Source organism: Manis javanica, chromosome 2 (genome assembly GCF_040802235.1).
Source record: "Manis javanica isolate MJ-LG chromosome 2, MJ_LKY, whole genome shotgun sequence".
NCBI lineage: Eukaryota > Metazoa > Chordata > Mammalia > Pholidota > Manidae > Manis > Manis javanica.
In genome coordinates, this window is record NC_133157.1 from 48,606,733 (window position 1) to 48,631,954 (window position 25,222).

Consider the following 25,222-nt stretch of genomic DNA (forward strand, 5'->3'; position numbering starts at 1 on the left):
CCTGGACTTTTGTTTGTTGGGAGTTCTTTGAGTACTAATTCAATTTAATTACTAATTCCTATTTCTTCCTGACTCAGTTTTAGTAGATTGTATTCTAGGAATTTATCCATTTCTTGTATGTTGTCCAATTTGTTGATGTATATGTCCTTTATACTGCTTGATGTCAGTTGTATCTTCTCTTTCATTTCTGATTTCGAGCACCCCCTTTTTTTTCTTGAGTCTAGCTAATGGTTTATCAATTTTAACTTTTCAAATAACAAGCCCTTAGATTTCCTGATTTTTTTTTCTATTTTCTCAGTCTCTATTTCATTTACTTCTGCTCTGATCTTTATTGTTTCCTTCATTTTACTAACTTTGGGTTCTTGTTTGTTCTTTTTCTAGTTCCTTTGGGTGTAAGGTTAGAATGTTTGAAATTAATTTTGTTTCTTGAGGTAGGCCTGTATTATTTTAAACTTCCATATGCTGCTTCTGCTGTGTTGCAGAGATTTTGCACCATTATGATTTTATTTTCATTTGTCTCAAGGTATTTTATTTCCTCTGATTTCTTCATTGACTTGTTGTTTACTAGCATGTTGTTTTGACTCCATTGTTTTTTTTCCATTTTTTTCCCCTAACATCCAGTTTTATACTGTTGTCACTGGAAAATGTGCTTGATATGATTTCAATCTTCTTAAGTTCACTGAGACTTGTTCTGTGGCCTAACATTATATATCTTGGAGAGTATTCCACGTGCACTTGAAAGTGTATTTGTCCCTTGAAGGAATTTCTGTATATACGTGTTAAAATCTAGCTGGTCTAATATGTTGTTTAAAGCCACACTGACTTTATTGAATTTCTGTCTGGATGATCTATCCACTGAAGTATCCAGGGTGTTAAAGTCCCCTATTGTAATTGTATTACTATTAATTTCTTCCTATATGTCTTTTAATACTTGTTTCTATATTTAGGTGTTCCTCTGCTTGGGTGCATAGATACTTACAACTGTTACACCCTCTTATTGGGCTTATTCCTTTATCATCATGTAATGCCCTTCTTTGTCTCTTGTTACAGACTTCATTTTAAATTATATTTTATCTGATATAAGTATTGCTATACCTGCTTTTCTCTTCACTTCCATTTGCATGGAGTATCTTTCATCCCTTCATTTTCTGTCTGTGACTGGGTTTGAAGTGAATCTTTTGTAGGCAATATACAGATGGGTTTTCTTTTCTTACTCATTAGTCACTCTGTCTTTTGACTGGAGCATTTAGTCCATTTACACTTAAAATAAAAAATTGATAGGTGTACTTATTGCCATTTAATTTGTTTTTTGGTTGTTTTTGTTATACTTGCTCTCTTCCTTTGTGATTTGATATTTTCTTTAGCATTATGCTTGGATTTCTTTTTCTTTATTTTTTTCTGTATCTTTTATATACAAAGATTGTGGTTACCAAGAGGTTCACATATGTATACAGTAGTCTGTTTTAAGTTAATGGCCATTTATTAAAACACATTCTGAAATCACTACATTTTAATCCCCCCCCACCAACATTTTGTATCTTTTTGTGTGTCCTTTAACTAATTATTGCAGATATAACTGATTTTGCTACTGTTCTCTTTTAACCTTTACACTAGTTTATTAAGTAACTGATTTACTGCCTTTACTATATGATCACTTTTACAGGTAAAATTTTTTCCTTTCATTAAGTTTTATAATTCTAATTATGGCCATTTCATACTTAAAATTAAGTCCTTTAACATTTCTTCTAAGACTGGTTTAGAGGTGATAAAATTCTTTAGCTTTTCTTTGGGAAACAATTTCCTTCAATTCTGAATGATAATCTTACCAAATAGAGTATTCTTGTTATAGGTTTTTTTCTTTCAGCATGTTAAATATACCACTTTTTTCTGGCCTGAAAAGTTTCTGCTGGAAAATCAGCTGATAGTTTTATGTGGTTTTCTTTCTATGTTAAGAACTTGTGAGGTATTTACATAGTTTTCATTATTATAAATAATCCTGAGAGGGATGGAGAAAAAGATGGCAGGGTAGGAAGGCAAGGCAGTATAACTTCCTCCCAAAAACACATAAAAGAAAATACAGCAAATACAACTAAACCTGAAAATGACCTGAAAACTGCAGAACAGACCACCTACACCTGGGGAAGAAGAGAAGGCCACACAGCAAATGGTAAAGTGGCAGAGCCATGATCGAGCAGGACCCAAGCCCAGCACACAAGCAGGAGAAAAAGGAACAAATGTGGAGGTGACAGGAGCCCAAGACTGCTGCACACCTGGCCCCTGGAGATCTGCTCTGACAAAACCACATTATATTGGGTTCTGGGGATTAGCAGGGCTGGACACGAGGAACAGGTGGAACACTCTCAAAGACTGAGACACCATCTGCTTGTAGAGAACAGGCAAGCTCCACTGGTCCCTCTGAGACAAAAGCAGAGGCAGCAGTTTGAAAGACTTGCCAACAGTGGGAGGGGAACCAGCAGTGTGAGGGTTGGATGCAGCTCCCCACTAAGGAGAAAGGGCAGGTGGACAATACCTCCCAAGTCCTCCCTTGACCCAACATGTCAAGAACTCTGGGGAGCCCCAGGGCTCCATCCCCCTCCCTGGCAACACAGCCCTGAGCTGCCTCCCTGCATGCACTGTCAGTGAGCCAACCCACCTGGCCCAGCAGCAACATCAGACCTTGCTGCCTAGCAGGCAGAGGGAGACTCTCCCAGCTTTCCTGGCTCTGTTTCAGTCCAACCAGGAAGGTGCCTACAGGAACCAGCCCCAAGAGCTCCTTCCTCCCTGCAAATGTCCAAGCCCAGTGCTGCAAGACCTGGCTAAAGCAGAGCTGCACATCAGCCAGCCCACCCTACTAACCCTGTAGCATTGGCATTGCTGCAAGCCAGACAGCAGGCAGCCCTACCTACAGCAATCTCAGCAAAGGCTTCTCTGCTCAGATCACAAAAACATGGCTGATGGAAACCGCCAGCACAGCCTCAGACCCCGCCCACTGCAACACAAACAGCTGGGGCTCTCACAAAGTAGAACACATAGAGAATAAAGAGTCTTGAGCTTCTGGGCACCACAGGATACCTCCTTCATAAAACTGTTATTCTATAGGCCAGGAAGCATACCAGAGCCATATTATACAAAGGAAGAAACACAGAAACCCTGACAAAATGAGGAAGCAGAGGAATATGTTCCAAAAAAAACTACAGGAAAAGACATCAGAAGAGGGATAAATGAAAAAGAGATCACCAATCTTCTTGATAAAGATTTCAAAGTAAAAGTCGTAAATATGATCATGGATTTACAGAGAAGTATTCAAGATCTCAGGGAGGAATTCAACAAAGAAATAGGAGATCTGAAAAAGAGCCACTCAGAGCTGAAGAATACAGTATCTGAAATGAAACATACAATGGAGGGATTTAAGAGTAGATTACAGCAAAGAGAGGAGGTGGAGAATTAGATGGAAATTACAGAACAGAAACACAGTGAAGCTGAGGAACAGAGAAAATAGGATCTCTAGGAATGAAAGAATGCTAAGAGCTGTGTAACTAATCTGAACTAAACAATATTTGCATAATAGGAGTACCAGATGGAGAAGAGAGAAACTAAGGGATACAAAGTCTCCTTGAGGAAATAACTGTTGAAAGCTTTCCCAATCTTGGGGAAGGAAATAAACACTCACGTCATGAAAGCACAGAGAGCCACTAACAAAAGGAACCCCAGTAAGACAACACCAAAACATATAATAATTAAAATGGCAAAGATAAAGGATAAGAAGAGTGTTGAAAGCAGCCAGAGAGAGAAAAAAGATTACTTATGAAGGAAATCCCATCAGGCAATCAGCTGACTTCTCAGCACAAACCTTACAGGCCAGAAGGGAGAGGCATGATATATTTAATGGACTGAAACAGATGGACTTCCAACCAAGAATCCTCTACAAGGCAACATTATCATTTAAATTTGAAGCAGGGATTAAGCAATTTCCAGATAAACGAAATTGAAGGAATTCACCTCCATTAAACCAACCTTACAGGATATGTTAAAGTGACTGTTGTAGATAGAAATGTTTCTAAGGCTAAATAGCTTTCATCAGTGAAAATTAACTCATGGTAAAGGTAGTAGACCAAATAATTACAAAGCAAGTACAAAATTAAAACAAAAGCAGCAAAATCAACTATTTACCAAATCAGTCAAGGAGTACACAAAATACAGATTATGACATCTAATATGAAAAATATGGAGGAGGAGGAAGAAGGAAAAAAAATTACCTTTGGATTGTGTTCGAAATATAGTAACTAGCAATTTTAGATAGACTATTATGTAGTAATGAAGCTATCCTTGAACCTTTGGTAACCAAAGAACTAAGACCTACAATAAATACACATATACAAAAATAAATTTTAAAAAGAGAGAAGTCCAATTACACTAATGAAAACCATGAATAACAAGAGAAGACTATAAGGAAGAATGAGATAGGAGATATAAAAAACAGCCAGAAAACAATAAAATGACAATAAGTACATACTTATAAGTAATCACCTTAAATGTAAATGGACAGAATGCACCAATCAAAAGATAGGGAATGGCAGAATGGATAAGGAAACAAGACCCATCTATATGCTGCCTACAAGAGACTCATTTCAGACCCAAAGACAGACTAAAAGTGAAGGGATGGAAAAAGAAATTTCATGCAAATAATAGGGAGAAAAAAGGAAAAGCAGTACTTGGCAGACAAAATTGACTCCAAAACAAGGAAAGTTAACAAGAGACGAAGAAGGACATTAGATAATGATAAAGGGATCAGTCCAACAAGAGGCTATAACAATTATAAATATCTATGCACTCCACATAGGAGCACCTAAATATGTAAAACAAATACTAACAGAATTAAAGGGAGAAGTAGATCACAACACATTCATTGTAGGGGACTTTAAAACCAACCATCAATAATACACAGATCAACCAGACAGAAAATAAGTAAGGAAACAGAGGCACTGAACAATACATTACATCAGATGGACAATACATTACATCAGATGGACTTAACAGATATCTACAGAACACTCCATCCAAAAGCAGCAGGATACACATTTTTTTCTCAAGTGTACATGGAACACTCTCCAGAATAGATCAAATTCTAGGCCACAAGAAGAACCTCAATAAAATCAAAAAGTTTGAAATTTTATCAAGCAGCTTCTCAGATCACAATTATATGAAAACAGAAATGAATTACACAAAGAAAACAAAAAGACTTAAAAACATGGAGGCTAAACAACACACTTCTAAATAACCAGTGGATCAATGAACAAATTAAAACAGAAACCAAGCAATACACAGAGACAAGTGAAAACAAAAACAGAAAAGCCAAAAATCTGTGGGACACTGCAAAGGCAGTTCTAAGAGTAAAGTATGTAGCAATACAGGCTTACCTCAAGAAAAAAGAATAATCCCAAACAGCCTAATATCACAATTAAAGAAACTAGAAAATGAAGAACAAAGGAAACCCAAAAGTCAGTAGAAGAAGGAACATAATAAAGATCAGAGAGGAAATAAATAGAGAATAAAAAAATAGAAAAAAAAAATCAATGAAACCAGGAGCTGGTTCTTTGAGAAAATAAAAGAGATAAATGCTTAGCAAGACTTATCATGAAAGAAAAAGAGTGTACATACATAAACAGAATCAGAAACCAAGAAGGAATAATCACAATGGATACCACAGAAATACAAAGAATTATTAGAGAATACTATGAAAAACTATATGCCAATAAACTGGAAAACTTAGAAGAAATGCACGACATCCTAGAAAAATACAACCTTTCAAGACTGACCCAAGAAGAAACAGAAAATCTGAACAGACCAATTACCAACAATGAAATCAACAAGGTAATCAAAAAATTCTGAGTACAGATAGCTTCACAGCCAAATTCTACCAAACATCTTAAAGAAGAGCTAATACCCACCTTTCCTAAAGCATTCTAAAAAGTAGAAGGGGAGGGAATACTTCCAAACTCATTTATGAGGCCAGCATTACTCTAATACCAAAACCAGACAGATACCACAATAAAAGAAAATTATAGACCAATATCCCTGATGAACATAGATGCAAAAATACTCAACAAAATATTAGCAAACCAAATTCAAAAATACATCAAAAAGAGCATCCATCATACCAAGTGGGATTTATACCAGTGATGAAAGGATGGTACAATATTTGAAAATCAGTCAGCATCATACACCACCATAACCAAACATGATCATCTCCATAGACGCTGAAAAGAATTTGACAAAATTCAACAACCATTCATGATAAAAACTCTCAACAAAATGAGTATAGAGGGTACATACCTCAAATAGTAGAAGCCATATAAAAAAAACTCATAGCCCACATTGTACTTAATAGCAAAACGTTGAAAGCTTTTCCTCTAAGGTTGGGAACAAGACTAGGAATGCCTACTCTCACCACTTTCATTCAACATAGTACTGGAAGTCCTGGCCACAGAAATCAGATAGCACAGAGATAAAAGGCACCCAAATTGGTAAGGAAGAAGTTAAACTGTCATTATTTGCAGATGACATGCTACTATACATAGAAAACCTTAGGGAATTCACCAAGAAACTACCAGAACTAATAAATGAATTCAGCAATGTTGCAGGATACAAAATTAATACACAGAAATCTGTTGCATTCCTATATACTAACAATGAACTAGCAGAAAGAGAAATCAGGAAAACAATTCCATTCACAACTGCATCAAAAAGAATAAAATACCTAGGAATAATACTTTGAAAACTACAAGATAACTCATGAGAGCAATTACACAAGACACCAAAAAATGGAAATATATCCCATGCTCATGGATAGGAAGAATTGATATTGTCAAATGGCCATCCTGCCTAAAGCAATTTTTAGATTCAGTGCAATCCCTATCAAAATACCAACAGCATTTTTCAATGAACCGAAGAAATAGTTCTAAAATTCGTATGGAACCACAAAAGACCCCCAGTAGCCAAAGCAATCCTGAGAAAGAACAAAGCTGAGGGGACTACACTCCCTGACTTCAAGCTCTTACTACAAAGCTATAGTAAAATCAAAACAATTTTGTACTGGCACCAGAACAGACCCATAGATCAAAGGAACAGAATAGAGAGCCCAGATATAAACCCTCACAAGTATGGTCAATTAATATATGATAAAGGAGCCATGGATATACAATGGGGAAATGACAGCTTCTTCAACAACTGGTGTTGGGAAAATTGGACAGCTACATGTAAGAGAATAAAATTGGGTTATTGTCTAACTCCATAAACAAAAGTAAACTCATAATGGATCAAAGACCTGAATGAAAGTTACGAAACCGTAAAGCTCTTAGAAGAAAACAGGCAAAAATCTCTTGAACATAAATATGAGCAATTTTTTCCTGAATGTTTCTTCTCAGGCAAGGGAAACAAAAAATGAACAAGTGGATACTACACCAAACTAAAAAGCTTCTGTATAGCAAAGGACACCATCAACAGAACAAAAAGGCATCCTACAGTATGGGAGAATATATTCATAAACGATTTATCTGATAAGGGGTTAGCAGCCACAATATATAAAGAGCTCATAATCTCAATACCAAAAAAACAAATAACCTGACTAAAAAATGGGTGGAGGACCTGAAGAGACATTTTTTCAAAGAATACAGATGGCCAACAGGCACATGAAAAGATGCTTTACATTGCTAATCATCAAGGGAAATTAAATTCAAAACCACAGTGCGTAGTAATCACCTCACACCAGTCAGAATGGCCACTCTCCAAAGGACAAAAAATAATAAATACTGGCGAGGATGTGGGAAAATGGGAGTCCTCCTACACTGTTGGTGGGAATGTGAATTGGTGCAGCCACTGTGGAAAGCAGTATGGAGGTTCCTCAAGAAACTAAAAATATGAATACTATTTGGTCCAGTAATGCCACTCCTAGGAATTTACCTGAAGAAAACAAAATCCCTGTTTCAAAAGATATATGCACCTCTATGTTTATCACCTGCTATTTGATATAGCCAAGATATGGAAGCAATGTTAAGTGTCCATCAACAGATGAACGGATAAAGAAGAGGTGGTACATATATATACAATGGAATATTAGTCAGCCATAAGAAAAAGAAATCCTGCCATTTGCAACATCATGGATGGATCTCGAGGGTATAACGCTCAGTGAAAAAAAAAAAGACACAAAAAGACAAATACCATATGATTTTACGTATTTGTGGAATATAAAAACAAAGCAAAACAGAAGGGACAAAATAGCCATAGACTCATAGACACAGAGAAGTGACCAGTGGTCATCAAGGGGGAGGGGTTGGAATGGGTGGTGAGGGAGGGGGAGGGTGATAAAGGGGCACAATAATTTGCAATCACAATATAAGTCACAGGGATGGTCGTACAACATGAAAATACAATCAGTGATTCTGTAACATATTTCTATATTGATAGATAGTAACTGCACTAGTGGGGATGAGGATTTAATATTACTGTTGAACCATTGCGTTGTACATTTAGAACCAATGTAAGACTGTACATCAGTAATACTTTAATAAATAATCCTACTGACCATCATTGTACAGACAGCTTTGTATATTGTATTTCTATGTAGAACAGAGTATTTTTGCCATGATTGCTGAGTTAAAAGGTGTTCAGAACTGTATCATCTATACTGTATAGCCAAGTACTCTTTTCCACCATACTCTCAACTGTATTGGATATTAAGGGGTTTTTTTGCCATCCTGATGTACCTAAGTTTATATTTTTCCTTTTTTAAAACAGAAAGTTGTATTTCACTGAATAACGAGGTTGAGCATTTTTGTTTGTGTTATGGGGGTGAATTATGGACTATTATTTTACTTACTAAAATTCCTCCATGAAACATACAGAGGTTCTCCTGGTTCCTGATGAAGGTTGATGTTATCCCATAACAGCTGAATATACACAAGTTTGCTATCCTGGGACAGGGATGATAGAGGAAGCTACAAGAAATCAATAGGAAGTATTAGTACCCTAAGCATAATAACCAGTGGACCCAGCAAAACTTGATTATATAAAAGAGGAAATAATTTCTGAGTACATTTTCTGGGCCTAAGTTTGAGTAAAATTTTAATTTTTTTTATACCTGATGATAAATGTTTTCTGAGGTACAGGTTTTTTATTCTGACTTTCAAGGACTGGAATGACAAACTGGTAACCAACACAATGGCACATGAAAGATTAACCAGCATAACAACAAATTTTAAAGTAAGGAAAAGTATAATCATTTCTGCTGTCTTGTACTGACTACTATTTAAGATAAATGAGCTAAACAGAGGGTAATACTTTTAAGATTTTCTTGCATTCCTGGTATATGTTTGGGGCATGGGGTATCTCTCTATACTCATTTAAAATGAAGGAACTGTAGGAACTCACTGATTCCAATGGAATCAGGGACCCCAACACAAGTAAACCAGGAGCTTTAAAGTCAGACAGCCAGACTGTAATCTTGGCTCCCATTCTGTATTAGGTATGTGACATTGCAGAAATTATTTCTCTTTTGTCACCTGAGAAATATGGGTAATAGGAGTCCTTTAAAATAAGGTTGTTGCGAGAATTGCAGCTGGGAATATGATGGCTTAGAATAAAAGTACCTTTTCTAGCCACCCTTGCCACTAGATACAACCATATAACTAACTTTAGGCAAAACAGATACATATGGAAATACTATGTGTAACTCTAGGAACTATCCTTAAAGAAAGAAGACATACTCCCCTCCATCCATTTTTTTTTTCTCCTTACTGCTGGCTGGAATGTGGATATAATAGAATGGAGGTAGATCAGCCATCCCGGACCAGATGTAGAACTTAGAGATGTAGGTCATGTATAGCTGAGCAAAAGACAGAAGCATCTCAGGTCTCTAACACTCTACGATCCCTAGAACACCTACCCAAACTTTTATGTGAGAAAGAAATAACCTATGTCTTGTTGAGCCATTAGTATTGTATTACCTGAAGTCAAGTCTCATCCTAACCAACACCAATTAGGTATAAAAATTGGGACCCTACCTGTACACCTCCATTACAATGTTCAGAAGTGAGGATAAGTCCTGGCAAGTTACTAGGAAGGTCCAAACGTCTGAAATACCAAATGAGGTTCCAGAAAATGATTGGATGTTGATTGATGAAAGAGGATGTGTGAATCACTTGATCACCTTCATTTTCTAGCAAAGATTCAAGTTCTTTACGAAGCACTAGAGGACTCAAGTAGGGCACAGAAACAGGAGAAGGATTGGGTCTTTTTCCTAAAGGATCCTTAAAAAAATAAAAACACAAAAATAAGTGAACATTATCTATTTGATTCTAAATGCTGAAAAGTACTCAGTGAGATTATTATTCTCTATCTGTCCATTCAAAATCAGTTATTTCAGGACCATTGCCACATGCAATAGAACACCCTAATGAAAATCTAAAAAGGAAAAATATAATCATAAACACCCTTAAGTGATGATGAGAGAAAATTAATAATCCATATAATAGGCCCTATTTTAAATATATAGTTTATCATGTTAATAAATGAGCAACGGTCTTGTATGATTTATTTTTTCCTTTTCAATTTTTTTGTAAGAAATATTTGCATTTCATGTTTTATAATGGTGATACCAAAAGTGTGACTATTTTCCTCCGCCAACTCTAAACAGGGTAATTTTTTGTGTTATCTGATGACTCCTTTTAAATTTATATCTAAGTAATTTTTACTTTTGGTTGCAACAAAAACTAAAGTAGTTGAGCAGTTGTATAAATCAAATAAAATAACAAATGAAAAAAACTCCAACCCAGACTTTATAATTTGTGAAGATTATAATTAGAATAAAATGCTTATGACCAACTTACTAGCCAGTAACTTTAGTATCCAGATTGACCTAGTACAAGATCTGCAAATACCACTTCCCTCTAAAAAAAAAAGCAGGGTTTTTTAGAGAAATGACTGACTCTCAGTCTGGAGAAGGAAAGAAGTAACAAGAGCATGAAACATCTTATCATATAAGAAAGCAATGGAGCTTTAAACAAAAAATTACAGAAAGGCTACTAGAGTGTGTCAAAAGGACTAAGACACCAATTTATAAAGGCTTCTAGCTAACCAAAGAGGGCTAATATAAACATCAATAAGGGTAACAGCAGCAATAGATGTAAATGTTTAAATCACTGGGTTCATAATGATACCCTATTCCCCCAAATTAACTTATCACCTTGAAGAATGCTAGGAACCCAACTTGTTATTTTGAAAATTGGTAAATAAAATGAAAAAAAATCAAACATTTATCCTGTCTTTCCAAAATAAACTGCATCTCTGGAAAACCAGACAGATAAACATTGGGCAGGTTTCTCTTCCTAGATACAGTTTCACATAAAAAATGACAGAATTAGACTAACTTGATCTAGGAATTGAGGCATTAACAGCTACTGACATCACAAAGATAATGTCTCCTACTGAAGGAACATATCCCCACTGATGAAGTCATCTTACAAATATAAACAAATGAATAACAAAACAAAAACAAAAATCTGAATCTGATCAAGCTTCTAGATACAATTACCAATTTATAGGACTGTATCAACAAATAATTTGCAAGGGAAAAAAAGACTCTTCATATTAAAAAAAACCTGAAAAACAGATCAGCCAATTGTAATGTATGGACTTACTTGATTTTGATTCATGAAACTACAAAGCAAACTACATACTTGAGACAACTAGAATTTAAACAAAGACTGGGTAATTTGACATTATTTGTTATATTTTGCTCTGAATGGCAATGTATTTTTAAGAGTCTTTATCTTTTAGAATTATATACCAAGATATTTACCAATAGAATAAATATATGTTTAACATTTGATTCAAAATAATCTAGGAAAGAAAGAAATGGAGGTATACATGAAAGAAGAACAGCTGTTCAGTTGAAAGTTACTGAAGCTAGATGATGGGTCAAAGAGACTCATTATACTCTTCTGTTTATTTCTGTACACAGTTGAAATTTTGAAAGTTCTTGGTCTGTTTATGAAAAATTCTTCCCACTTTTAATGTGATTAAAAGAAATCTACAGAAGGATTATGTACTGTCCTAATATATACTTACATGAATACACAATTATGTTACATACCACAACTTCCTGCAGACTGTTTGGAAGACTAACTGTTGAAATGCCATGAAATGGTCGCTGAGAAAAGTCAATATTTTGCAAGGGACCTCCAACACTATGACTTCGAGTCAAAGATACATTTCGCTTTGACAAACTATTAGGCACAGGTGAAAATTTCATAGTTTGGACATCTCCAGTGGCTGTCTTTATTTCATCACTTAAAAATAAAGAAGAAATGCCATGTTTGTGCTATACAACAATTTAAATCTATAGAGCTAGAGTATCTTCTACAATGTATTTCGAGCTTACTGAATATATATATGAGTCAGTACTGTCTTAGAACAATTAAATTTTCCTAGGACATTTTTGTAAAACTGGTCAAGAGAGCAGGATGGAGTGGATGCCTCTGGTGAAGGGTAAAAAGGGGACATATGGTAGCTAACAGATACTATTGTTAAAAGATGAAGTGCCCATTCAGTTTCTTTATTCAAACAGTATTTCAGCTTTATTAAAGAGAATCACCTAGAAGTATACTGCATGCAATTGAGTATTGTAAAGTCATAAACAAGTTATTTATCTCTACTAGACCATAACCCACCTAAGGATAAAGACCAGATCTTATTTATTTTTAGTACTCAGCATTATGCTCAGTGTACAATAGGCTCTCAATAAATGCCTGATTCGATCAATATTTAAGAGCAAATTGTATACTTCAAAGTAAAGAGATTATGTCTCTGGAAACTGGCAATGTTTGCACTGAAAGGGAAAATTATTTTACTGTTGAGAAGTTCATTTTGTTAAAGGCCACTATAAAACAATAAACATAGTTTCAAAAATGGTTTATCATCAGATTCATGTGCCAGAATAACAAATGATAACTAACGCTTATGTTTAAACAGTATACAGTAGTAAAAGTTAAAATTTTAGATGCCAGAACTTATGCCTACATGAGTTAGGCTGTCTTTAAAAGATGGAATTTTTACAAGTGCCCTATTTATTATCAAGAGGTATCTGCATCCAATGGTACCTTGGTTCAACTGCAGAGCTTGTCTCTTCAGTTATAATCTGGTTATGTTTTGGGAAATCCATAAAGTTGATCAAGTCAGGCTCTGCTGAACTGGACACAGGTTTGTGCTCCAAAGGTTCACCAACCAGTGCAATGCTGCCACTTTGTAAACTGTCACCAGAGGTACTTGGTTTCAGAAAAAAGCTAAATATGAAGCAGTTAAAAAAGAAAAGTCTTTAAAAACCCCAGAGTCCTTTAAATTTCATCCTATTTAGATTAACCTATGGTAAAGCAAGTCAGTGAATTACACAGTCTAGAAATATTGCCTATTTCAAACACATAACACTTCTGCACTCATTCTCTTTTCAAATGAAAAGGACTAGAGCAGGTCCATTTTGTATTAAGCTTTCTCTTTCTTGATTTCTGTTGTGAATATTCTTAATTTCTTGAAGAGAAATCATTAATGTTGATGTCATCATAAATTTTCCACCTTATGATTTGTTTTTGGAGTCTTAGTTTTGAGTTACCTATAAAGTTCAGCTCCAAGAATTAACTACTAACCAATAATCCTATGTTAAATAAAATGGAAAAGTAGTCTCCTGTATCACTAGTTTTTTACTCAAATACGAAAAGTGAAGGAGAGAAAATAAAGGGACATCTGGGGCATTCGATGGTATTTCCCTCTTCCTGCAGTAGTCACGTCTTAGGAGGGCACTTACCTCTTAAGGGAGCTTTTACAATACTAACCTTGCAGAGCCTCTCAAGTCTTTAAATTCAATATTGAGAAGCGGCAAGAAGTTGCTTTTACAGAATGGACAAGTTGTATTCAAATTTGAATCATCTGCCGTCCATCCAGCCATAATTTCTTCATCATAAACTAAAGCTCCACAAGCTCTGCACTGTGAACAACTTGACATCAAAACCTGAGAGGAGAGAAGTGCAGACATGAGAACTTCTACAATGAAAAGTAATCTCCCTAGGCCGTTCTCTTGAGACATACAATTTTAGTCATTGATCAAATTTGAAATTGAACAATTAACAATTACTTTATAGATAAAACCACCAGTATTATTGCCTTATTACATAAAATATCAAGCAAATATTATTTTATTAAACGAAATGACGTATTATTCTGTCCACAGGGGTATCACAGAAAACAGAACTTCTACCTCCAATGCACAATTCTGATAGATGCTAGACATGCTGGTGTTTTGAGAAGACCCATGGTCTGATTTTTCAAAGTCCTGCCCTTTTATGCCTCTAGGAAATGGAAGTTCACCTAGACAGAAGTAAACAACAGAACACATTTATGAAAATGTTCTTACTCTTTGCAAATGCATAGTAAAGTATTTAAGGGGAAGCATCACAAGTCTGCAATTTATTTTCAGAGTGGTCCAGTATAAAAATGTGTGTGTGTGTGAGAACAAAAACAGTAGTTAACTAAATCTAGGTAAAGAATATATAATTGTTCACTATATGATTCTTTCAATTTTCCAGGACATTTTAAGTTTTCATAATAGGAAGTTGGTTGGAGAAAATCAATAGAATTACAATTTTAAAAATTAACACAGAGCTATGGGTGGGGAGGGAGGGAGAAAGGGATTAAAGGGCATTATGGTTAACACATATAATGTAGGGGGGGTCACAGGGAAGACAGTATAACACTGAGAGGACAAGAAGTGACTCTAGCATCTTACTACGCTGATAGACAGTTACTACAATGGGGTGTGTGGGAGACTTGATAATATGGGTGAATGCAGTAAGCACACAATGTTGCTCAAGGGAAACCTTCGTAAGATTATGTATCAATGATACCTTAATTAAAAAAAAGAAATATATATATATATATATAAAGGGAATATATATATATATATACAAAATAATTTAACACTGACCTAACAAATTTCTGTGATACAGCTCAGAGACTCTCAAACTCTGGTATACATCTTATTTATCCAGGAAGCTGGCTTAAAAATATACATTCTGAAAGCTCCATTCCATAGATTCAGTCTCAAGAGTTTTAGCCTAGGACTTGGGCATTTGTATATATTTTTAAACAAATCCCACAGGTGATTCTGATACACACTAAAGTTTGAGAATTAATGATATAATACACAAGTATACACAACTAAAAATAAACTCAGTAGGTGACTGTAGTACTTGTATACCATATAAATTAATAGTGATACTATGGAATGGCTGTATTAAAAATCTATCAGATCACCTCAACAAACAGGGCATGAGGGGGTGGGAGGGAACAGTACAAGACACAAGCGAGGACACCCTCCCCATACCTGTGGAGAACTGCAGTCTTCCTACATCCCCACTGCTGCCACTACTGCCAAGGCTGGTGTTGCTCTGGGACAGTTCACCGGGGACCAGCCCTGAGATACTCATGTTAGGTGACACATTCTCCCCCAAAATATGGTCTTCGAGGCCAGCTGGGAAGCTGTAATCTCTATTAGTTTCTTCCTTTGATTGAAAAGAATAAAACCCCACATATATAAGTAGTTTCTCCAAAGAAAATATATTCACTCTACCCTTTTAAAATAAATCATCATCCCCATATTTTTCAAAACCATAAATTACTTATATTATTTGGAGTTTTTCTTCCACAGTGTATGACATTCAGGCAATGACATATAGAATGTACTTTAAGATTATGTTGTACCCAGTATACATTAGGAGTGTGGAGTCTCTCAATATTCAGTATCATAAAATGAAGGAACTCTAGAAGCTCACTGTTACGAATGGAATCAGGAACCCCAGTACAAGTGTAGCAGAGGCTTTAGAGTCTCAGACAGCCAGACTGTGATCTTGGCTTCCCCATCACGTATTAGGTACATGACCCTGCAGAAATTATTTAACTTCTCTAACTTTTAATTATGTCATCTGAAAAATATCCTTTAAAATAAGATTATTGGGAGAATTTCAATTGGCAATATGATTGTTCAGAATAACAGCCATCAGTATTAGAGGCATAATAATATAATACAGAGTTCTGAACACTGTAGTTCTTAACCATTTTAAGTGATGATAGTTTAGATTGTGTTTCCTTTTTTTTTCTTTAGACTTCTGTAAGTCTTTTTTCTTTAGACTTCCTTATTGTAAGACCATGTTAAATGATACAAAAATTTCATTTAGATACGAAAAACAGGAAATAAAAGCACTTATAACACCAACACCTATAAAGTACAATCAAAATCTTGATGTATATATACTTCTAGTCATTTTTAAATATGCACACATAATACATTTTTACAAAACAGGATACTGTGTTTTAACCTAGTCTTTTCATGTATTTTAATGTCACTAAATCTTTTACATTATTTAAACACCTAAAACCTAATCTGATTTATTAATGTACTACTATGTATTCAGTAAACCCTCTATTGCTTAAACATTCAGAATGCTTTAAATTTAATATAAATTACACTGATGAATCCCTTCGAGCTATTTTTACACATATCTCTATTTCCTTATATTAAATTCTGGATAAAAGTTATGAACATCTTACAGACTTTTTTTCATTCTTTCACTGGAAATATTAAGTACATCTTATTTGCCTTTGCCAGGCGCTAGTACCAGGGTTACAGCAATGAGAAGAAAAGATTAAGATCTGCGATCACTTGGAATTTACAGTCAGATATTCCAAGTCCAAATTACTCTGTAGAAAGCTTTTATTTTTTAAACTCTGATAAAATTTCAGAAATAAAATGGTTCATTCTGTTATTTTCTTTTTAAAACATTATACCAGGTTAAGATACTTCTGAAGTTTGTCTTTTCTTCACTGAACTTGTAATCTCTTTAAATACAAGATGCAATTTCTTTTAATATTTGATATTATGCTTTTAATTCAATTAATAGTTTGCCTATAATATGAAGTTTTCCTTCAAGTAGTATAGAAGTTTTATTTGTCCAATCTGATTTCCTGTGCCTTTACTTCCTATTTAGACCTTTTGCAATCCAAAATTGATTATATTATCTTGAAAATGCATGTTTTAAGCCTCCATGCTTTTTCACATTATTCTCTCAGATAATACCTCTGTCCCCTTACCACTTTGATGGTAACTTCAAATTTATCCATCAAAACCCAACTTAGATGTCACCTGCTTTCTTCTTTTTGGACAGCCCCCAACCAGAACCTCTTCTATGGTATTATTTCCTTTTTTGCTACATTAGTGGTTAAGAACATGGACTCTAGAGCCAATCTCCCAGATTCCTAATTAAAGTTCTATCACTCACTAGTTGTGTGACCTCGAAGTTAATTAACCTCTCTGAATCTCAGATACCTCATGTATAAAATAGAGGTAATAAAAATTAAATATATATGTGTACATATATATAGATATATATCAAAATAAATATATAGCTTATGACAGTAACCATGACACAGTGTTACAATAATAATAGCAAATATTTATAGATGGCATCTTTTCTGAGGTACCCAAGTACTACATAATTCTTTGAATACGAAGGTGAATTTTTCATTAAGTTTTTCTATAAAACAAATACACAAAATTTCCTACTTCTATTTTCATAAAAAGATCTAATGATTCTTTTTAAAATGATTTTTAAAAATACTAGTTTTGTTATGCAGCATAAAATCTATGGATTAAGTTGTACAGTGATTTCATATGTATTAGAAATAAGGTAAAAGTTATTTAAAAAGTAAAGTGCTATGCAAAGTTCATATAACATGGGACTGTTAAATTCAAACAGTTCTCATCAAAGCTTTCAACAAAATAAACAATGTGTTGGGCTGATCTACTGAATTAAAAAAGTCTTCTGGAATTTACCAAAGGGGAGGGGTGGGACGGTAGGTGGGGAGGGAGGGAGAAGGGAACTGAAGGGTATCATGATTTGTGCACATGGTAAGTATCATGATTAGGGGATCATGGGGAAGACAGCGTAGCACAGAGAAGACAAGTAGGGACTCTGTGGCATCTTACTACACTGATGGACAGTGATTGCAGTGGGGTATGGGGGGGACTTGATAATAAGGGTGAATGTAGTAACCACATTGTTTTTCTTGTGAAACCTTCGTAAGATTGCATATCAATGATACCTTAATTACAAAAAAAGGAAAAAAGGAAAAAAATAGTCTTGATGTTGTATTTATGTATGTTCAAATCATTTCAAGAAATAGCATATGCATTGTTTTAAAATGTAAAAACCTTACCAGAAATCTCTAAATAATAGTTTATATATTAAAAAATACTACCAACATTCCAATATGAAACTGACCACACATGTGAGACATTCTTACCTCATCATCCGAGTAGTTGTAGGCAGATGCTACAGCTACCCACATCTTACTGGCCACTGTTGCTGCTTGTTTCATGCCAGATTTTAGAACATCTATCTTGGGTCCTGACAGTATATTATCCAGCTTTAGCCCTGACAAAGAATTTACCACAGAACCCAATGAGCCATGTGGTGAAGAGCGCACCAGTGCTGATAAAGACGTAGAACGTTCTTTATGACCTCGAGAGGGAGTTTGCTGCTTGAACCGCCCAGTCAAAGTTTTAGACCTAGATACTGCTGGGGAGCTCTCTTCACTTCCAGGACTTTCCTGTGCTGGTGGACCATCACCTAAAGGTAGGCTTGATCTCCTCTCTAGAGGGTAAGTAAATGCAGTGGGAGCAGCACTCTCTCTGTTCCCCTCTCCATGTAATTCCATACTAGCAGACTTGCTCCCTAGGGGACTCTTCAGGTTCATATAGCTTTCAATTTCATCAGCCAGATTCCGTGCAATAACTGGAGAAAATGACTTATCTTCAGAATCAGGAATTTTTTCTCCTATACATTCAGTGGCTAAAAGAGACAAAGGATCTAGTCCAGTTTCAACATCTTCCCTTTCAACAGCTTTAGCAACACCATACAAACTACTTCTCTTATTTATTAGATCTTTAGACCCTGCTTTCAAGTCTCTGGGCTGATGGCTGCTATCATCATTCTGTAGACCATCACATGTGTCCTTTGTCATAGTATTGTCAGCTACTTTGTCATCAACCACAGGTTCTAGGAGCTCCTGGCTTTCCTCAAGCATCTCTAACACCGAAGATCTGTGCTCAGAATCCCAAGTGTTTTCAGATACATGAGTCCTAGTATCAGCTAGATGACAGCTAACACTCTCAAAGCTCTGGGTTCTTCCACCATGAAGTGAAGAAGTCTTTGGACACGTTAGTGCTGCTGTGAGAATCTTGGCATCTGCTCCCATCATGATAGCTACTTCACTTGAATTCAAGTCCAGACTGCTCTTCTTAAGCAACATTCCTGCTCTACTTTCTGAACTAAAACTACAGCTCCTCTCTGGAAAATGCTGTCTTTTTTCTCCTTTATCACTGTTCTTCTTAAGATTAGTAACTTCAGCAAACACTGTATCTTCAACTGGCTCTTGTGCAGAAAATAACACATTTGATGTACTACCTAAAAGAGAAAGTACAATTTTAAAAATGAATGTTTTTTGCTGTAGCTTTTATAAAAAGTGTTTATCCTCTGATTTTTGAAAAGTGACGTACAGTAGAAGGTTCAGCACATTTAGAAGGTATACAGAAAAAGTACCAAAAAATAAATAAATCCATTCACCCTGCCTCCCAAAGAATTTTAATGTATCATCTGCCTTCCACCCTGTATGCATATACCAAACACATTTAAAAGATATGCAAATATGCTGTATATACCTTTATTGTTCACTAAAATACATCACACTTAGAAAAATAGATCTTTCAATACTATCTTACATTTTAGGATTTTACATTCAATTTAAAAAATACATTGTGTTAAACAGCAAACTTAGACACAATCTCTTTCATTTTAGCTTTCATATATCTAATTCAACAAATATTTGCCAGGAATGTACTCTGCACAAAGCAAATTCATAATCATAGAGGAATTATGTACTTGTTTTGACCAAAGCCTTACTACTTCAAAGTAAAATAACTGCCCCAAAGTAAAGGAATCTATAATGGAGTGCTCAGAATTGGCAAAATCCAAGGAGGCTAATAAAATCTGCATAGCTAAAAAATTTTTCAGATATATTCATTCCTCCAAAAAATATCTGAATACCTACTAGCATCCACTATTAGAGGTGCTAGAAATACAATGGGGAATAAAACAGACCTGATTCCAGCCCTCACAGAGGTCAGTCTTAATTGATCGGGTGGAACAAAATTATGCCTGTGGCTGTAGGACTCTCCCCAGCTTTGGGGGAAGCAAACAGTTTTTACTCTTTGCTACCATTATTTCTCTGTAGTGTTAAGTGGAATGAGTCTTCCAGTTCCCTTCAGTGACAGGAATTACCCTGTCCCTGGAATCTGAGCACCTCATTACCTCTCTATTCTTGGTGGTACAGGAGGCCCTGCCGTCCTCTCTCACTATCTACCAAGAGGAAGAGGGACCAACCTGAGAACAGGCACCACAACAAGAGAAGATACTCCCAGTGACAAAACGCTCTCAATTCCCCTCCTTTTAAAAATTCACTATCTTCATATAAAAGATCTATTTTAACTTCTCCTTTGGCCCATTTATAAGATTCAAACTTCTGGCTTTTTAGCACATTCTTTACGATTAAGACAACAACTGAATGCCATTAAAGACATGTATATTTGTAGAAATGTGTTTTCAATATTTAACAACCAATATGTAAAGACTCACCAGTGCTACTTTTCCTGCCATTGATATCGAATATTCCAGATGGAACTTTCACAATACTGCTGCCCCACGCAGGAGGTTCAGTAGGACTTGGTGGCTCTGCACTAAATTCTGAGTGTGTTGCCACAACAGCAGAGACATTACACACCTCTGGGAAAAAATACTTGGATGTTATCATTCCTACTTTTGCCAATAGAGAAACCATATACTGACTTTTGTGGGGGTTTTTTGTACTTTTTCTCCAAGTGGGGGTAAAAACATAATTATTTTATTACAGATTTATTGTGTCTGATTTACTTTATCTCATAAATGTTGCCCGTACTGACTGAAATAAATGTTTATTTTGATATTTAATAATCCTAACTTGATCAATCTTGAGTGAAAAAGGTTCTGGTCTTCAGTTACACTTGTCATCATATATTAAAGAGAGGGGCTTGCTTCTGCATAACTCTGGAGCATCATTAGGGAAAGTGTACTTTTGTTAAGAGTACATGTTTTCAGAAGTACTCCGTATTTCCATAAAATGACAGTAAATGATTTCATCTCAATAAGTCCCTTAAAAAAAAACAAACAGGAAAACCAGACTATCTTTAACCTTCTAATGAAAAATATTCACTTACATATTTGAAAGATTTCTACAAGTTTGATGGCTCACAATTTCATTGTATTTTTTGCCACAAAGTAGCTATTTAACTTTAGCAAATGAATACCTCAGTGGTTCAGTTTCCTCCAAAACTGAGGGCTGACCTACGGAGTCTCTGAAGTTCTCTTAAATTTCAAAATTCAGAGACTACCAAAATCTATCATATATAACAGTGCATGGTATTTTATAAATCTAGATCTTACATTTCTGGAAATTATCACCAAAATTATCAAATAAGACTTTTCATTAATACGAGTATTTTTCTAAGTAAAGCTACTAGGTATCAATACTTAACCTTCTGTTGGCACTTTTGTTTTAGTTATCAGTTCTCTTGCTTCTTGTTCTTCAGGCACATGAATTTCTGCATCATCCTTTAAAACTTCATCCTTAGACCCATAGCCTTGGTCAGACTGACCACCTGGTAAAAAGAATGCAAGCTTACATATGCTTTCATTCATATCCTTAATTAGTCCAACCGTAAAATGTCAAAAGGAAATTCCAGTGATCTACACAATTAGATTTAAAGAAAAGATAAGAAAGCTCACAAAGCTCACAAAGCACACAGACCATTTAAAAATAATGATAAGAAGCAAAGAGCTGCAGGAACAGGAACATCAAAGACTAAAAACCATTACACACTGGGAAGTATTGGTGAGCACTGAACCTTAATTTCCTCATCTGTAAACTAAAAGATATGGACAAGACACTTTGAAAAGTTTCTTTTGGAGTGTATCTACAGAACGTTAGCTTTTGTGTAATGAAGGGGAAATAAACAGGTATCTGCTTATTTTTGCAAAAAGAAATGCAGGAGTAAAAAGCCAGAAAACAATACAACTGTTTACCTATATGGGGTGGAGGCAAATAGGATGGAAGGTATGAAGAGAGAGGAAACTTCTCTAAATATGGCTTCTTGTGTTGCGGGTATTTTTTGGAAATGTATTAACTTCTACATATTCAAAAAATTAAATCAGCAAAACGGATTGGGGGAAATAACTAAAATTGAAGGCAAACAGAAGCAAAACCAAGAGTATTTCATATGAAAAACATAACCACACTGAAAGAATTGAGGGAGGACTAATCCAACACATTATTTTGAGTATATACGCTAAGCCTGGGAGTTAATAGTCAAATCCCAAACTCCTTAGGAGGTTTGTTTCTCACAAGAGAATAGGTGTATCAATTCTGAAATTATTTTGTATGTAATGCAGGACTGAGCAAGTGAATAAATGTGATGTTGTTGGGAGCCAAAATTCTTACTGTAGAAGATAGACTTTTTTTTTAAATGGGATGAAGCAAGGCAAAGAAAAACCTGTAGGGCTGATTTGGAATTAGATTTCTAAAACATATATACACATATTGTAGCTCAACTAAAACGTCTAGAAGTAGTAACACCCTGATAACAGTTAAACATACCTACAGCATAGATCTTGGTTTCTAAGATCTACTGCCCATTAAAAAGGAACCTGGAATCCTTGAAGAAATGGCAGATTCTAGAGCTCAGGCAGGGAAGGTAAAAGAGACAAGAGTATATTTTTGTGCAAGAAAGGAAGTGCTCAAAAATATGATGAAGGCATGTCTAAAGGACATAGAATAAATGTAGAGGGATGATACAGTTGGTAAAATCACTTTCATAAAACCATCATAGTAAATATTGATGCAGGCAAGAATCATCAATGAATGGTCAGTTTAAAAGAAAGTATGACGAGAAAGAGGATATTATTACTGCATAGTCTCAGAGTATCTCCTCACAGATAGCTTATTATCTGCAAGGGAGATAATGGTAACTAATAGAAACCAAACACTGAGACCTGGTGATCAAAATTAACATCAACAAGGGTCAGGCAGACATCGTGTGCCCCTGGGATGCAATAATCTGAGAAGGATATAACATTATTTTTAGAGCAGAGTGATGGATGAATAACCTAATCACAAAGAGATATCAGACAGTCTCAAATTGAAGAGCATTTCACAAAATCACTGGACTAAATTCTTCAAAAAGATCAAAGTCATGAAAGACAAGGAGAGGGTAAGGAAATGTTCCAGGTTAAGAGAGACTAAGGGGAGGGAGTTAAAGTCCCACAAAGGACATTACAATCCCCAAAACTGGAATACAGACTATACATTAAAATACTATATCAATGTTTTCCTGAATTTGTTATACTGTGATTACATAAGAGAAAATATCTTGAAGTATTCAAAAGTAAAAGGACAAGATATATGTAACCTCCTTTCACATGTTTTAGAATAAAAATAGTAATGTGTGTATATGTAAAGAAGAAAATCTTAAAAGGGGCAAACTAAATAAAATCTAGATAAAACTTATTCAAGAGTTCTTTGCACTATTCTTGCAGTATTTCTGTACACTTAAAATTATTTCAAAATAAAGTTTTTAAAAAGTGGCTTTAAAGTTCTATCATTTAAACCCAAAACTAAGGCTAGTTACTATAAAATCAGTAAGGAGGTCAATGAAAAACACATAAAACAAAACATATAGTGCCTTCCACTTTCTACCACTTATGTTGCCTCTCAAACTTCAGGTTTACCATATAATTAATGAACTGAACTTCTTTAAATAACTGCTATGCAGAATGACTAACTTCAGTCACTTTTTTATTGGCCCCCTCAAAGTCTTGTAAAGTATTATTGTGCCATGAAATGGACACTAGACTGGGCACTGAGTAAACTGATTAAACTCAGATATGGCCCCCCAACAACTAAGTGACTCAGTATCAGGTACCAAGGGTGTTGATTCTACAAGATAATCCTTAATGAAAAGAGTAACTTAAGCATCTGGGCTGGAAATCTCCAAAAGTATCAAATGACATCATCAGAAACTTTACACAGACACATAATCACTGTAAATTCAGTATCAGGGCTTCAGCTATTTGAAATGCCCCTGAAAAGAAATAACATGGAAAAGAGATCTAACGATTTCCCCCCAACTCTTGTAATCTTTTACCCCGAGTACTAGGACATTGTTTTTTCCATTACAGGAGACATAAATCTACAGAGATAAGAAGAGTTTTATTTCTTATTATTCTTGATAATATGGTTTCATGCCACCATAATTCCTTGGTTTTTGTAAGTAGAATCCCCTTATTCTCTAAGAAATACAGGATGAAATAAAGAGGCTTTAAAATGAAAGCCTCCTACTTGTTAAAAGAAAATATAAATTCCTACTTGTTGAAAGAAAAGTTAATTTACAAACAGTACTGTAACTTACAGTTTTATGTTGACTTTCAATGGTTTATACATGCTTCTGTAATTATGGGGGTAGTTTTTAGCACAAGAATTCAGCAAATCAGTTTTAGCAAGCAACCACCTTGACAAATGGAACACTAAAATCTTTAAAACTATTGGACACGATGCTACAAACCAACCTCAAAATAAGAACTATAGCAAGGCACAGTATATTTTTAAATAAGGTAACAAATATACTTTGCAAGTTGGTTATAAAATGTCAGTTGATTTTTTCAGTAGTACATACAATTACTTATCTGAAGGAGAAAAAGCCAAGAAAACTAAAATTGTTTTCCATTTGAAACAATACTTAAAATACAATAAAAGATCTCTCCCCCACCCCTGTCATGTCAGCGAAATTTAACCTAATAAATGGGAAATTACCTGAAGTGGTTAACATTCAAGGGTAGAATTAATGCACACGTGTATCCATAGCTTCACGTCATACAAGTCTGCACCCCACACCATGACAGCCAAGGACAAATGCAGCACCAAGAAACAGCACAGAGCAAAAAGCAGAGCGACAAAGAGCAGAGAAAAGGAAACTTCA

General features: G+C 35.1%; 1 protein-coding gene across 6 annotated transcripts in view; it reads right to left on the bottom strand.

Moving 5' to 3' along the window:
- DENND4C (DENN domain containing 4C) overlaps window positions 1-25,222 on the bottom strand; it is a 100,927-nt gene that overhangs the window by 8,164 nt on the left and 67,541 nt on the right. For 5 of the 6 annotated variants that reach the window (XM_073228438.1, XM_073228437.1, XM_073228439.1 and 2 more), the window contains 10 exons: window positions 21,728-21,850; window positions 20,793-20,939; window positions 18,403-19,565; window positions 15,428-15,605; window positions 14,303-14,412; window positions 13,881-14,056; window positions 13,155-13,337; window positions 12,149-12,344; window positions 10,059-10,304; window positions 8,876-8,993 (listed from right to left, as the gene is read on the bottom strand). In XM_073228438.1, coding sequence (XP_073084539.1) covers window positions 8,876-8,993; window positions 10,059-10,304; window positions 12,149-12,344; window positions 13,155-13,337; window positions 13,881-14,056; window positions 14,303-14,412; window positions 15,428-15,605; window positions 18,403-19,565; window positions 20,793-20,939; window positions 21,728-21,850 — 2,640 coding nt within the window. Of the gene's footprint in view, window positions 1-8,875; window positions 8,994-10,058; window positions 10,305-10,883; window positions 10,944-12,148; window positions 12,345-13,154; window positions 13,338-13,880; window positions 14,057-14,302; window positions 14,413-15,427; window positions 15,606-18,402; window positions 19,566-20,792; window positions 20,940-21,727; window positions 21,851-25,222 lie in introns of those variants that run through there. The other variant, XM_073228441.1, reaches the window with a different exon arrangement.